Source organism: Podarcis liolepis (assembly GCF_965112155.1).
Source record: "Podarcis liolepis genome assembly, chromosome: 2".
In the NCBI taxonomy this organism is placed as follows: Eukaryota; Metazoa; Chordata; class Lepidosauria; order Squamata; family Lacertidae; genus Podarcis; species Podarcis liolepis.
Window position 1 is genome coordinate 125,791,272 of NC_139555.1, and position 15,565 is coordinate 125,806,836.

At 42.9% G+C, this 15,565-nt stretch overlaps 2 protein-coding genes across 2 annotated transcripts in view; both read right to left on the reverse strand.

The window, feature by feature from the left end:
* Window positions 1-292: 292 nt before the first annotated feature.
* LOC310701767 (uncharacterized protein) lies at window positions 293-11,584 on the reverse strand. The gene is made up of 3 exons (XM_083493117.1): window positions 11,334-11,584; window positions 9,395-9,478; window positions 293-3,329 (listed from the first exon to the last, which is right to left on the reverse strand). The coding sequence occupies exon 3, from the start codon at window positions 3,214-3,216 to the stop codon at window positions 2,119-2,121; it is 1,098 nt and encodes a 365-aa protein (XP_083349243.1). The 5' UTR covers window positions 3,217-3,329; window positions 9,395-9,478; window positions 11,334-11,584; the 3' UTR covers window positions 293-2,118.
* Window positions 11,585-15,148: 3,564 nt separating this feature from the next.
* LOC310701735 (uncharacterized protein) overlaps window positions 15,149-15,565 on the reverse strand; it is a 58,735-nt gene continuing 58,318 nt past the window's right edge. The window contains exon 3 of the transcript XR_014523094.1: window positions 15,149-15,553. The gene's annotated coding sequence lies outside the window, so the exon portion shown is untranslated. The remainder of the gene's footprint in view (window positions 15,554-15,565) is intronic.

Sequence of the window (15,565 nt, forward strand, 5' to 3'; positions counted from 1 at the left end):
CCAGTACAGGTCAGCTGTAGGAAACTTCTGTCCCTCATCACGACCTCCAGACCTACTAAAGGTCAATACTTTGTAAGGAAAACTTCAGGAACCTGGAATCTCCATGTATCTACATCACCTTGGGTTTCACGATAGGGCAGTTCTAAGAGAGGAGGAGGGGAAAGCAGGAGTTTGCCTGTGAGAGTAAGGGTTTTGAGCTCCTTGTGAAAGGGAATTCCAGGAACCAGGAACAACTTCAGACAAGGCCTTTCACAGGATGGAAAGGAAGTGAGGCAAATCTGACACTCCCTTATTCCTTTTGAAATAGTTTATTCCAGGCTTTACAATTCGGGGTAAGAATTTCCTTCCAAACCACCCCTCAATGGCTCATGGCCAGGGGAAGGAATAACACTTCAAAGAAAAACACAGCCAAGAGATAGGAAAATTCAACGTCTGGAAGGAACCCAGTTTATTGAGAGATAAGATATTGCAAGACCTCCAGCGACACAAAACCCGAGGTTCATTTTAGCACAACTTTGAGGGGGTTTTTTTTGAGAAAGGTACAGGCATTAGCTCACAGAAGTTATACATGTAAGGGAAAGTCACAGGTCAGGGAGCTAAAACTGTTCTTCTGTTCATTATTTTGGGTATCCTGGTGTCTTGCTGTCTTAGGATTTACATTTCACTCATTTATTGTCCATCTCCCTGACAACCAGACCTTTAGAATGTCCTTAACTTACCATTCCAATGGCTCCCAACACCTGGGAAGAAGATTCAAGGGAAGAAGAGTCGGTCACATAAAAATTCTATTTCTAAACTTTTTAAACAGTTGTTCGAAAGATAAGCGGGTGGAAGTCGGGGTTGAGAAATCCACGTAGCCTAGAAATTATCAGAGCACTGAGACAATGCTTCCATCAGAGAAAGTAAGATGAAGGTATAACAAAGGTACATATGTTTCATTCACTGTTAAGTTATACAAATTCTATCATATGCTAAATGGGTTAACTAATTTTACAACAGAAACACCAGTTCATTCTCGACTTGAGAGGTTGCAAAACATGGGGGCAGATCCAGAAGGCAGATCCAGCCCCACCCCAAAGAGAAACTGCAGCAGCTGATCTAGAACACTCTTTCCCTCCAAGCCGTATTAATGGATCCTTCTCTAGGAGGACTTGGAGGAGCGACAGACCCTTGGGAAGGAGAGAGGAGCAAAGGATGCCCCACAGCCCCTCTGGAGAAGTTATTGAGAGCACCCCAAACAGAATCACCCACCAATGGCCATGTTTCTCTCTCTCCACCACCTTCTCTTCCCCCAGGGTTGCTTTTATTCATCTAGAGGAGCGGGGGAGGGAGTCTCTTTCACACACCCTCTGGACACCCCAGGTACCCTGCTTTCTTCATTCCTCTATTCCTCCTGCCACTGGAAATAATGTTTTATCTGAACATTGTGCCCTTCAGAAAACCAAGTAAGAGGAAGGGTTGTAACACAATTAGTGTATGTGTTGTAAAAACTACAGAAGGGGTTTATGCACATAAGAAGATGGCCTCACTCTGCATCTTATTTGCTTATTTAGTATAATTACAACAACAGGTGTTATACGGTTGTTCGTATACTACTAATATAACGAACCCTGCTTCCAAAGCATCACAACTTTCAACCAGTAATTTAAACAATGCTCTATTAGCAATCCTGAAACACCAACATTTCCAACCCTCTCTACCAAAGACTGAACTTCAGCCAACTCAAAGAGCATCAACATTGACCACCAGCATTGCAGGTCCACGCTCTCTGCAAACAGTTCATGACATATGATATTGCATTTACTATTGTGAGACATCACCTTCATTACTTGAATACATGGGTACAAATTTACATGCAGACACCAGAACTTCGCATGTACTCTATGCATCTAACGGCTGATGTATATTAAGATCTGCACTCCAACTGAAGCTCCTTCCACACTGACAGAAGCTCTTTCCATATTCCATATATTTAAATGATTTCTCACTATCAGTAAAGCTCTTTGCACGCACAATCCTCACATTTAAATGCTTTCCCCCCTGCTGTGAATGTTCTCTGGTGTCTTTAAAATGTCCGCTTTGACCGAGGCTCTTTCCACACTCCTTACATTTAAATGGTTATTCTCTGGTGTGAGTTCGCTGATGTCTCTTAAGGTTTCCACTTTGACTGAAGCTTTTTCCACATTCCATACATTTAAATGGTTTCTCCTTTGTGTGAGTCTGTAGATGGCTTCTAAGGATTCCACCAATATGGAAGCTCTTTCCACACTCCATACATTTAAATGGTTTCTCCCCTGTGTGTGTTCTTTGGTGGCTTTTATAATTTCCACTTTGACTGAAGCTCTTTCCACAGTCTATGCAGTTATATGGGTTCTCCCCTGTGTGAGTTCTTTGGTGCAGTCTAAGGTTTTTGGTTGAAGTGAAGCTCTTTCCACACTCCATACATTTATATGGTTTCTCCCCTGTGTGAGTTCGCTGATGTATTCTAAAGGTTAGAATATGACGAAAATTCTTTCCACACTCCATACATTTAAATGGCTTCTCCCCTGTGTGTGTTCTTTGGTGGCTTTTATAATTTCCACTTTGACTGAAGCTCATTCCACACTCTTTACAGTTATATGGGTTCTCCCCTGTGTGAGTTCTTTGGTGCAGTCTAAGGTATCCACTTCGATTGAAGCTCTTTCCACACTCCATACATTTAAATGGTTTCTCCCCTGTGTGAGTTTTCTGATGTGTTCTGAGGTATCCACTTTGACTGAAGCTCTTCCCACATTCCATACATTTAAATGGTTTCTCCCCTGTGTGAGTTTGCTGATGTGTTCTGAGGTATCCACTTTGACTGAAGCTCTTCCCACATTCCATACATTTAAATGGTTTCTCCCCTGTGTGAGTTTGCTGATGTGTACTAAGGTTTCCACTTTGACTGAAGTTCTTTCCACATTCCATACATTTGAATGGTTTCATTCCTGTGTGAGTTCGCTGATGTATTGTAAGGGCGTCCCTACGACCAAAGCTCTTTCTACATTCCATACATTTAAATGGTTTCTTTCCCGTGTGAATTCGCTGATGTGTTCTAAGGTTCCTACTTTGACTGAAGCTCTTTCCACACTCAACACATTTAAATGGTTTCTCTCCCTTGGGCATTTGTTGATGTTTCCTATGAGTTTTGCTCCAGTTCTGCATAGCTTTAGATGGTTTATCTTCTGTTGAGTTCATTATTGTAAACTCAGTGTGCACACAGACAGAAGAACATTATGCACATTTTAACTTTGTCTTCATTATTCTCAATGAAATTGAAGGTGTCTCCTCAGAATTTGGATCGCCTTTTCCTTTGGGGGAAAGAAAACCATTTTAGGGTTTCACGGAAGAGGGAAAAGGAACTTAACACAAAGTGAGCATAATTAACACCACCACCTTTTTTATTTAAAAGCATCTCCTAGATTCTCTCCTCTCTTCTCTATGTCTCCCTGAGGAAGTATGGCCAGGGAATGGACCACCTGATCTCATGCCCGTCTTGTGGTATACAACTATCCTTGTGGAAATTATCTGTCCAGGACTCTCTCTCTTTTCTTTCTCCTTTGGGGTGGGTGGTTAAGCAAATATGTGTGACACTGAAAAAGCTGAATTCTAATGGGAAGACTTTCAGAGGAAAATATCCTTTGGAAAATATACCAATTGCATGTAAGCTGTCAATTGGATTACAAAAGTGGATTATGCATTTCCTAAATGTGCCCAAAAGACTGATACTGATAAATTAGAGGAATAAAGATATGTTTAACCTTAATTAATTAATATATCATTATTCAAACCCCATCCATAAGGCTGGGTTTTCCAACAGAATATTAAAGAAACGCTAAAACATCAAACATCGACTTCCAGTTAGTCCACAGAGCTGAGAAGAGATGGGACTCAGCTCCTAGGGGAGAGTTCAGCTCCTTGCGAAACAAAGGGGGAGTCTGCAAGGGCGCCACAGCCCCCCAAACCCTCAAAAGGATTACTAATACTAATCTCCTACAGCGAATAAAAATAATATACTTTTTTAGTTCTGAAGGTTTGGTTTACTGAAAGGGAGGTGGAAATTCCTAGAAAATAAACTTATTTGAAACCCTTTGGGAGTTGAAGGAGTCCGCTGGAGAAGGAGCTTCCGGCTTTTACTTTCAATTTTAATTTAAACTGCGCAATTTGTAAAAAATATGTTTATGGAGCTATTTTTGCGAGTTAAAATACCAGACCAGCAGAGACAAATATAAAAAGACTGCTAAAGTCTGGTACTGTAAGAAATTTGAGGAGATATTTACAGGAAGAGACTTGGGGACACCCTCCCCCTTTTGGTTAATGAGCATGATGGATTCATTTTCTCTCTCTCTTTTAACTTCACTTTTTTCATTGTTAAGACATTATAATTATAGTGAATACCTTCCTCTTTTCCTTTCTCCTGGAATATAATGCAGTGGAAGTTGGATTAAGCCACCTAGAGGCGGAAGAATTTGTTTTGTTTTGTTGGTTTTGATTTCTTCTTTTTCTTGGGACGGGGACACAGTGGAAAGTGTGAAAAATCTGTGGAAGTGGTGGAAGACGTTTTCTCCTGCTTTCTCTTTGTTTTTGTACAAATAATTATTGGATTATTGCAGCATTTACCCTTTGTCCCCCTCTCAGCTATATACATTTGATATAGAACTGGTTGGAGGCAAAAGGGCCACCTAGTGGTGAAAGAGGAAATAACAGTTTAAGAATGACATCATCACAGAAAAAAGGAGGGGAGTGGCAGCATCAGGAGAGACCCGGAGAGGGTCAAAGCAAGAAATGGAAGGGAAAGGAGATGTTGCAAAAATGTTTGCAGAACTGAAGAAAGATATTAAAGATATTAAACAAAGTGAGACAAATATGGAAAGTAGATGGGAGCAGATGGACAAAAAAATTATATTTATCTGTGAATGAGATGAAAGCCCAGATAAAAGATGTGAGCAAGAGAACACAAAATTTAGAGGAAAGATTGAAACCTATGCAACGAAAAGTAAGGGATTTAAAAAAGGAGGATGAGAAAAATAAAAGTGCAGTGTCAGAGCTGAATAAGGAACAGGACGAATTGTGGGATGCAATTGTGGTGCAGGAATTGAAGCAAAGAGAGATACATTTGAGAATCAGATCTCTCCCAGAAACAGCAGGACAGAATATTTTAGAAGAATTAATTATTGAAATTGCACAATGGCTAGGAATTGGAAATGATGAATTTGCCAATACAGCATTGAATGCATTTAGGATAAAAGTTAGATAAAAAAAAGGAAAAAAGTTTCCAGGAGATTGTTTGATGATATTTAAAGATAAGTAGATGAGAAATTTAATTTTGCTAAAAAAATAAGAGAAAAGAAGCTCTATATTGATAGAGCAATGATAATCATATTTAAGGAAATTCCACTTTGTCAGCTGAAATGACGTGATTGATATAAACCTCTGATACAAGTGCTGAGAAAAAACAATATTGATTTTAAATGGGAGTATCTGGAAGGAGTCTCATTCTACTACAAGGAAAAGTTAAACTGAAAAAGATGAAGTAAAAAAATTCCTCCAGAGGTACAGGGAACTGGATAGAGAGGAAGAAGGAGCAGCAGCAGGAACAGATACCATAGACCAAGAATAAGTAGAAGTAGAAGATAATAAATTAGAAGAAGAAGAAGAGGAGGAGGAAGAATAAGTTTAAAAGACTCTAGTTCACAAATAGTAGCAAAAACAAAACAGCATGAACACTTATGACATGGAGTGTTAATGGTCTGAATAACAAAACTAAAAGAAATAAAGTTGAAAAGATTCTATTAAAAAGAACTTAGATATTATTTGTTTTTGAGAGACTCATGTTGCAAGAAAACAGAAGAATTTTGGTAAAAAAGAAATTAGGAAGTGAATTTATTTCATCAGACGGGAGTAAAAAGAGGGGTGGTGCTGTATATAAAAAATAAATATGAAACGAGACAAATCTTTGTGGATCAAAAAATAATTATGGGGGACCTGAATGGGGTAATTTCATTGGAAATTGATAGAATGAGAAATGGGAATAGAATAGAAAGAAGGTAAACTACCCAAAACTTTCTTCTCTATGGTAGAAAGCTGCAATTTGATTGATGTGTGGAGATTAAAACACCCGTTGGAGAAACAATATACAGTGGTACTTCGGGTTAAGAACTTAATTCGTTCTTGAGGTCCGTTCTTAACCTGACACTGTTCTTAACCTGAGATACCACTTTAGCTAATGGGGCCTCCTTCTGCTGCTGCGAGATTTCTGTTCTTATCCTGAAGCAAAGTTTTTAACCCGAGGTACTATTTCTGCTGTTTACCAGCTCCATCTGGTATGCAGGCTGAGACCCTATCTTCCCCTCGGACTGCTTCGCCAGAGTGGTGCATGCTCTGGTTATCTCTCGCTTGGAGTACTGCAATGCGCTCTATGTGGGGCTACCTTTGAAGGTGACCCAGAAACTACAACTAATCCAGAATGCGGCAGCTGGACTGGTGACTGGGAGTGACCGCCAAGACCACATAACATCGGTCTTGAAAGACCTACATTAGCTCCCAGTACGTTTGCGAGCACAATTCAAAGTAACCTTTAAAGCCCTAAACAGCCTCAGTCCAGTATATCTGAAGGAGCATCTCCACCCCCATCGTTCTAGCCAGACACTGAGGTCCAGCACCAAGGGCCTTCTGGCGGTTGCCTCACTGCGAGAAGCCAAGTTACAGGGAACCAGGCAGAGGGCCTTCTCGGTAGTGGCACCCATCCTGACAAACGCCCTCCCACTAGATGTCAAAGAGAAAAACAACTACCAGACTTTTAGAAGACATCTGAAGGCAGCCCTGTTTAGGGAAGCTTTTAATGTTTGATGCATTACCGTATTTTAATATTTTGTTGGAAGCCGCCCAGAGTGCCTGAGGAAGCCCAGCCAGATGGGTGGGGTAAATAAGTAATTAATAAATAAATAAAAGATGATGATCAAAATTTCAGCTAGACCCTACTGGCACCATTGGAGGAAGTAATGAACAATATTTTGAAAAAAGGAGAAACACCAGAGACTTGGAAAGAAGCATATATTACACTGATACCCAAACCAGACTCAGACTTATGACAGGTTAAAAACTACAGGCCGATTTCTTTGTTGAACAGTGATTATAAACTATTTTCTTCCTGGCCGCCAGATGAAGGACAATATAAGGAATATTGTGAATATTATTGAATACTTGACGACCAGGAATGAAAAGCAGGCAGCCATAATATTTGTGGATGGTGAGAAGGCCTTAAATTCTAGGGAATTTAAGATTAAAAACTTACAAAGGATGGACATGGGTCAATTGTTTATGAGAAGTTTAAAAGCAATATTTCAAGTCAAAAGGCAAAAATTATTGAAAATAATGTATTAACAGAAAATATTGAAATTACAAAAGGGACAAGACAAGGGTGTCCACTATCACCATTGTTATTCATATCGGTTCTGGAACTTCTCCTGAATAATATAAGGTTAGCAGAAGGAATTAAAGGAATACCAGTCAGAAGGAAAGAATATAAAGTAAAAGCCTTTATGGATGACTTGGTACTAACAATTGAACCAATAACAAGTCCGAAGGAAGTACTAGAAAAAATGGAACAGTTTAGACAAGTAGCAGGCTTTAAAGTAAATAAAAATAAAAAGTTTGTTAAAAATATGGACAAAAAGATAGTGGATCAGTTGCAATAATAAAAAGAAACAGGGGTGGTACAGAAAGTGAAATACCTAAGAATATTGTTAACCCCCTATCATGGGACTTGGGGTTGCTTGTGTGTAAACCTCCAGCTGTACCAAACTGCTTAGGGTTAGTACATCTTTCCCTGGCTGAGCAGCCCTTTTGCGCGTCTGCTCCAGTCACTGGCAGAATCCCGTCAGTGGGCGTCTCCTAAATTTCTTCCAGCATAAGAATTCCTTAACGGACAACCTCCTCCTCGCCTCTCTGCGCGGAAGCCTTCTGCGCAGAGTGGGTGTGCCAAGCAGTGGTCCTCCACTCTCCTCACTGACTTCACTGAAAGAGTCTCGGAGCCTCCCCTCCGAAGTGCTCTCTTCCTCTCCCTTCTTCCTGGTGTCACCTGGACTTCTTTCCCCAGAGGACGTTCTCTCTCTTCCCTTACTAGTTCCCTCTCCGGCAGAATCTGGGAGCCTAGCCTCTCCACTCTGCTCCGATGTCAGTTCCCTGACACCCCCCAAAATATAAATTTCTATCAAGAAAACCACAACCAGGTATGGAATAAGATTAAGAGAGATTTGGAAGTGTGGGGAAGGATGAAATTGTCACTTTGGGGAAGGATATCGGTTATAAAAATGAATGTGCTACCAAAAATGTTATTTTTGTTTCAGTCAATTGATGGAGTACACAGAATTAGGTAAGATGACCGGGAGAATCCGAGAACAGCGGGACCAAAAATTCCTGAAGGACTGGAGTAAATTTGTGAATTATTTGAAGGGCAATGGTGTTCAATTGAATACGCTTGTAGGATACCAAGAAGTCTTGTGAAAAATAGAGATAAGAAATATTGTTAATAAGAGTTAAAAGATAGGATGTTAAGATTTTGATTATATAAACAGTAGTAAAGAGACAAATTGTAAACAGAAGAGAGATAGGATAATAATAATAATAATAATAATAATAATAATAATAATAATAATAATAATAATTTATTATTTGTACCCCGCCCATCTGGCTGGGTTTCCCCAGCCACTCTGGGCGGCTTCCATAGAAACAAAAAATACAGTAAAATATCACAGATTAAAAACTTCCCTGAACAGGGCTGGATGAAATCATTAGAAGGGAATGATGGAAGTCACTGGCTAAAAGTAGCCAAGATATGTAAGAGATGATAAGATGGATGTTTTGTTTGGAAAGTTTATGTTAAAAATCTTTAATAATAATATTAATAATAATAATAATAACATCAAACATCAAAAACTTCCCTAAATAGGGCTGCCTTCAAATGAATTGACAATCTGAGAACACTCACAATGGTTGAATGGATTGCTTATAGACGTAGACTTTGTTTGGATAAACAAGGGCTCTGGTGCCTGTTTATGGACTCTGTGCTTATTTGCAACCATTGAGATGTGATTGGCCAGTACTAAGCCATTCCACTTGAAGTCTGGAGTGTCATGTGGATTTATAGCTCTTCTTCGTGCTTTGCTTTCCTACGCTCTGAATGCTGCTGTTTGTGTGAACTCTGTGGAGAGGCCAGTTTGGAGAAATGATACTGGACCCAAGTAGTCAGTGAATTATGAGCAGAATACCATAATTCCTTAATATCCTACAGATCTGGAAGGGCTCTTTCTATGTTCCTACACGCTGGAAGGAAACACACAAAGATACAGTCTCACAGAAAAGTGGAAGTACAGACCTCTCAATTTCTCCAGGACATGTCTCCACGATTTTCTTTTTCAATGCAGCTAATGTCAGACTGGTGTATCAGACTCTGTCCTAACTGGAATAAACAAAACAGAAGTGTTATTGATGTCCTATGTGATTGTTAATATCAAAAATATTCATCTTTAGAAGCAGAGCTAACAAAGTATCTAGTGGCCCATTAAAGGCTAATAAAGACAAGATGGGCTTTGGTTTTGGGGGGCACCAGTCCGATGATGTAGACAAGAAAGCTCGAAATTCCAGGATTCCTATAAACTATAATCCCACCAATTTACCTTGTTTCAGTTTGTAGGATTGACAAGTTGACAAACAATAAAAAAATTCCTTCCAGTGGCTCCTTAGAAACCAACTCAGTTTGTTATTGGTATGAGCTTTTGTGTGCTACTGGAAGCATTTTTTAAATTTTGTTTCAACTATGGCAGCCCAACACGGCTACCTACTTGTATCTAGAATTTGACAGACCTTACTTGTAAAACAAGTGGTACCTTGGTTTGCAAACAGTCTGGTTTGCATATGTTTTGGATTACAAACACTTCAAACCCGAAAGTGCGTGTCCCGGTTTGCAATTTTTTGGGGGATTACAACCATTTTATTTTATTTTTGGAATACGAATAAAAACTTTCGAGATGGACAAGACGACCCTCTCGCCAGCTCAATTTGTGCTTAAGAAGGTAACTGTATAGCAAGAACAACTGAACAGGAAGAAAAAGGAAGACAACTTCTTAGGATAAAGGAACTCAGTGGTCCCACAGTTACTCTGGAGAACTTCCTAAAGGTCCCTGTAAGGTTGTCCAGGTAAAGAAGAGAAGAAAACCCAGGTAAGGGAGGAAGAGTAAGAGAAGGGAGAAGGAGGGGAAGGAGAGACAGGAGGATTCTGGACATTTGGGTGGGGGAGTCCCAACCCCCAGGACAACCCTTGTTTCTCTGAATCTGATGGTCTCCCCCTCCACAGAGAGTGAAAAGGCCGCAGGAAGAGAAGAGAGGAAAGAGGAGACAGGAGACAAAGGAGGAGAAAGGGAAGAAAGGAAGGTCCCTTCCGAAATGGCGTTCCTGACTTTTCTCTTCTGCCCTCCCTGGAGCTCTCAGGCAGCTGACCTGGCCAGGGGGTTGCTCTGCCCACCAGGTCTGCCCTCCTGAAATCTGGACCTCCTGCCAGCACAAAGGTGGGCCAGGACCACCCACACGGGACCCCCCAGGATCTTCCTGCCCTTTCTCTCCAGTGGCTGGAAAGAAGCATCCTGGAAAGAACTGGGTGGGGAAATGGGACCCCCCCCCCTTTTCAAGGATCCCTCCCTGTCCCTCTCTCCAAGGCAGATTTCTTGCCAGGAAGGGAAAAGCCAAGGCAGCCCCTCTGGAGATTCCCCCGCCAGCGCCCAAGATGGAGACATCTCTTCCAAAAGGCCCCGGGTCTCTCCCTCTCCCCTCCCCCCCCACAGGGTTCCCCCCTCCCCCGCCAAGGATGCTTCCATTGATCCCCCAGCCCCCCAACTTCCTATGCCCTCCTCCCTCCGTCCCTGAGACGCCCCTGCGCCCAGAAACCCCCCTTGGCTCCGCTCACCCCTCGCCCCCAAATGCGCGTGGCGAGGGTGCTTCCAAGGAGAAGGCGCCACGGAAACCCGGCAGGGGCTTCCTCTGTAGAAAGGACCCCTGCACCCCCGCCCTTGTGCATGTCCCGTAGTGTTATTGTGTTTCGGGGGGGGGGTGATCTCTTGTGGGGGAGGGGCTCCAAAGGAGATCGAGCCACGCAAGTCCTGCAGGTCTTGGGTCCCCACTTCGCAGCGGGATTGCATGGATCCAGACCCTCCTGATGGGCCCCAGTAAAGGCGCTTTTGGGGAAAGTGGGGAGATATGGAGGGGTCTTTGTCCTTTCCTCCCCCCTCCCCGCCCCCCTTGCCCATCCCCTGCATCTTTACCCCTTTGTCCTCTCTTCTGCCCCTCCGCCTCCCTTGCTCGCTCTGCCGATGTCTTTTCCTGGAACAGAAAGAGCAGGGCGGGAGGAGTTGGTCCAGCGACGCCCCCCCCCCTTTCTCAAGCCCCTCCCGATGCTCCTTTTTCCCGCCTGCCAGGAAAAGTCCGGCCCATAGAGCTATGGGGCAGAGCAGCCCCTGCCGGTGCTCGGAAGGAACCTGAGGATTTCCCCAGGGGTTGCATGGGAGGCCTCTCTATCTCTCTCCTCTCTATGATAGAAGGGGGGGCTGTTCTTCTCAATGGGGGGGGGCAGTTCTTCCCTGCTCAGTTCCTCTGGGATCCTGCATCTCAGCCCGCAAGGCCCCTTTTCTGCGCTTACACCAAGCCTGCAAGGCGGTTCTTTGGCCACTGCTTCCCTGCCTCTGCTTTACAGGAAGAGCAGCAAACTCTGCACATGCCCAGAGAATACTGTAGGAACTCCCACCACACCGTTTTCACTTTTAGTTTGCCACTAAACGAACCACCAGTCAATAATGCAGGGCTCTTTTGCCCCACCTGGATCATGAACCCGCAACCCTGAAAGGAGGAGCCTCATGCTGTGCCCACTGAGCTCTCCTACCTCTCCCCCCTAAGGGACTGGGGCCCCTAGGAGTTGGCCCCTCTGGATGCACCTTTCCCAGCCCGGGAGCCTAGCCGAGCGTTGCCAGGTCCAGAATCTGGTGGGATCCCATGGCGGGATCCGGATCCCTCCCAGTGCCTTGCCCACTTTCTCCCTGGGCAGAAATCCCCGAGCGGCAGTGGCGTAGCGTGGGGGGTGCATTGCGGAGGGGTTGGACTGGATGACCCTGGGGGTCCCTTCGAGCTCCACAGTTTTATGGTTCTGGGGGTAGAGGACTGATTGAATAAGTATCACCAGAAAACATTTAAAAACGGAGCTCCTTGTGTGACCTGAACTGTGGGTTCTCACATATGGGAATGTCCAAAATACACCATTTGATTGACATTGGAGAGAGACCGAGTTGAGAAATCAGACCAAGGGTAGATATTGATATTGCAATGTATTAGATAAAATGTAAAGAAATATACAATAATAAGTGTACATTCATTTGTAAAAAAGGAATATACAACAGAATAGACAGGAAGTTAAAAGTGTTGGTATATATATATATATATATATATATATATATATATATATATATATATGATTTTGGAATAGTTTTTTGTCCTTGTGTTCCCCCCCTTTAAGTATATAAACTTTGTATACATGCTGAAAATTACAGTATAATAATTCTTGTGATGTAATATGATAATGTAACATAAGAACTTTAATAAAAAATAAAACTGGAATTTCCAAAAAAAGACGTTTATTATAATAATAAATAAATAAAACTTAAGTTCGGGGGGGGGGAGTTTATTATTATTATTGGGCAAAAAGATTCCTGCATTGCAGGGGTTGGACTTGATGACCTTCGGGGGGTCCCTTCCAACTCTGTAGTTCTATGATTCACCACTAGTCAATAATGTGGGGGACTCACCCGCTAACTGCCCCCTATTAAATATACAGTGGTACCTCGGGTTACATATGCTTCAGGTACATACGCTTCAGGTTACAGACTCAGCTAACCCAGAAATAGTGCTTCAGGTTAAGAACTTTGCTTCAGGATGAGGACAGAAATTGTGCCACGCGGCGCGGCAGCAGCTGGAGGCCCCATTAGCTAAAATGGTGCTTCAGGTTAAGAACAGTTTCAGGTTAAGTACGGACCTCCAGAACGAATTAAGTACTTAACCCGAGGTACCACTGTAGCGCGCACATCTCACTGTGTGCAAACTACAAAAATCCATACAATTTACCACAGTTTATCTTGTAGTGAGTGAATATTGTCTCGGGCAGAAGTTGAACAAACAACCAGGAGAGTTTTATTAATAAAAAGAAGCTTTTGAAAGAAAGTGGGTCAGGAAATGTGTTCTCCTAGGTAGAAGTCAACTTATTTACTTAAACTTTAAGATGTCTCAGGCTTAAACACAGGATTGCTGTCAAAACTTCTCTTAAACTCTCTTCACTAAAAAAAAGTTGTTACACTTCATTTTCTGTTACTTAGTTGTGACAGGTGGTTCAGTTAAATACAGCACATCTTACTTCCCTGATCAATACCCTGGTTCATGAGCGAGGGGCACTTTCCCCCAGCTCCCCCTCTAAGCAACCCCACTGCTGAGGTAATTCCAAAATGGCGTAACAGACCCAGGGGTCCCCCTCCCCCCTTGTGACTGGCTTGGGGGGGTCTTCTCTCCCTAGAAGAACTACCCCCTCCTGACTGGAGCCTGAATCCCCCCAGGATCTGCTTCTCCTGCCTCAAGAGTCAGCCCTCCCAGGTCTTCAGCTTGTAGATCTTCCCCAGACCCACAACTGGGTCTCCCTCTCTAGGCTGGGAGGGTCTTTCCTCTCTCAGGGAGGGTGTTCAACTCAAACCAGAACCAGTTCTCCCTCAGGCAAATCCTATCCTGCTCCCCAACTCCCACCTCAAAACAATCCCTCTTCATCTTCTCTCATATCAAACCCTATCTAACTCTCTCCCGCAGAAATGGCTCCTTTATTTTCCCTCCAAAAGTGCCATTGGCCAATCAGAGAGAGGTTCCATCCCTCTGGTGGAATTTATGGGGGAGTGAATGACCAGACTCTGGTCACCCATCAGAATTCTGCCTGACAACAACCAGTACAGGTCAGCTGTAGGAAATTTCTGTCCCTCATCACAACCTCCAGACCCACTAAAGGTCAATACTTTGTAAGGAAAACTTCAGGAACCTGGAATCTCCATGTATCTACATCACCTTGGGTTTCACAATATGGCAGTTCTAAGGAGCAGAGGTGGGGAAAGCAGGAGTTTGCCTGTGAGAGGAAGAGTTTTGGGCTCCTTGTGAAAGGAAATTCCAGGAACCAGGAACCACTTCAGACAAGGCCTTTCACAGGATGGAAAGGAGGCGAGGGAAATCTGACACTCCCTTATTCCTTTTGAAATAGTTTATTCCAGGCTTTAGGATACGGGGTAAGAATTTCTTTCCAAACTACCCCTCAATGGCCCATGGCCAGGGGAAGGAATAATACCTCAAAGAAAAACACAGCCAAGAGAGAGAAAAATTCAACATCCGGAAGGGACCCAGTTTATTGAGAGATAAGATACTGCAAAAGCTCTAGTGACTCAAAACAGAGGTTCATTTTAGTACAACTTTGAGAGGTTTTTTTTGAGGAAGGTACAGACATTAGCTCATAGAAGTTATACATGTAAGGGAAGGTCTGTCAGGGAGCTAAAACGGTTCTTTTGTCCATTATGTTGGGTATCCTGGTGTCTTGCTGTCTTAGGATTTACATTTCATTCATTTATTGTCCATCAACCTGACAACCAGACCTTTAGAAAGTCCTTAGCTTACCATTCCAATGGCTCCCAACGCCTGGGAAGAAGACTCAAGGGAAGAAGAGTCGGTTACATAAATCTTCTATTTCTAAACTTTTTAAACAGTTGTTCGAAAGATAAGCGGGTGGAAGTCGGGGTTGAGAAGTCCACGTAGCCTATAAATTATCAGAGCACTGAGACATAGCTTCCATTAGAGAAAGTAAGATGAAGGTATAACAAAGGTACATATGTTTCATTCACTGTTAAGTTATACAAATTCTATCATATGCTAAATGGGTTAACTAATTTTACAACAGAAACACCAGTTCAGTCTCGACTTGAGAGGTTGCAAAACGAGGGGGCAGATCCAGAAGGCAGATCCAGCCCCCCGCAAGAGAAACTGCAGCAGCTGATTTAGAACACTCTTTCCCTCCAAGCCGTATTAATGGATCCTTCTCTAGGAGGACTTGGAGGAGCCACAGACCCTTGGAAGGAGAGAGGAGCAAAGGATGCCCCAGAGCCCCTCTGGAGAAGTTATTGACAGCACGCCAAACAGAATCACCCACCAAAGGCCATGTTTCTCTCTCTCCACCGCCTTCTCTTCCCCCAGGCTTGCTTTTATTCATCTAGAGGATCGGGGGAGGGAGTCTCTTTCACACACCCTCTGGACACCCCAGGTACCCTGCTTTCTTCATTCCTCTATTCCTGCTGCCACTGGAAATAATGTTTTATCTGAACATTGTGCCCTTCAGAGAACCAAGGAAGAGGAAGGGTTGTAACACAATTAGTGTATCTGTTATAAAAACTACAGAAGGGGTTTATGCACATAAGAAGATGGCCTCACTCTGCGT

What these genes read in the sequence shown, in the direction of transcription:
- LOC310701767 (XM_083493117.1), bottom strand. Translation starts at nt 3,216, where the DNA reads ATGAACTCAACAGAAGATAAACCATCTAAAGCTATGCAGAACTGGAGC.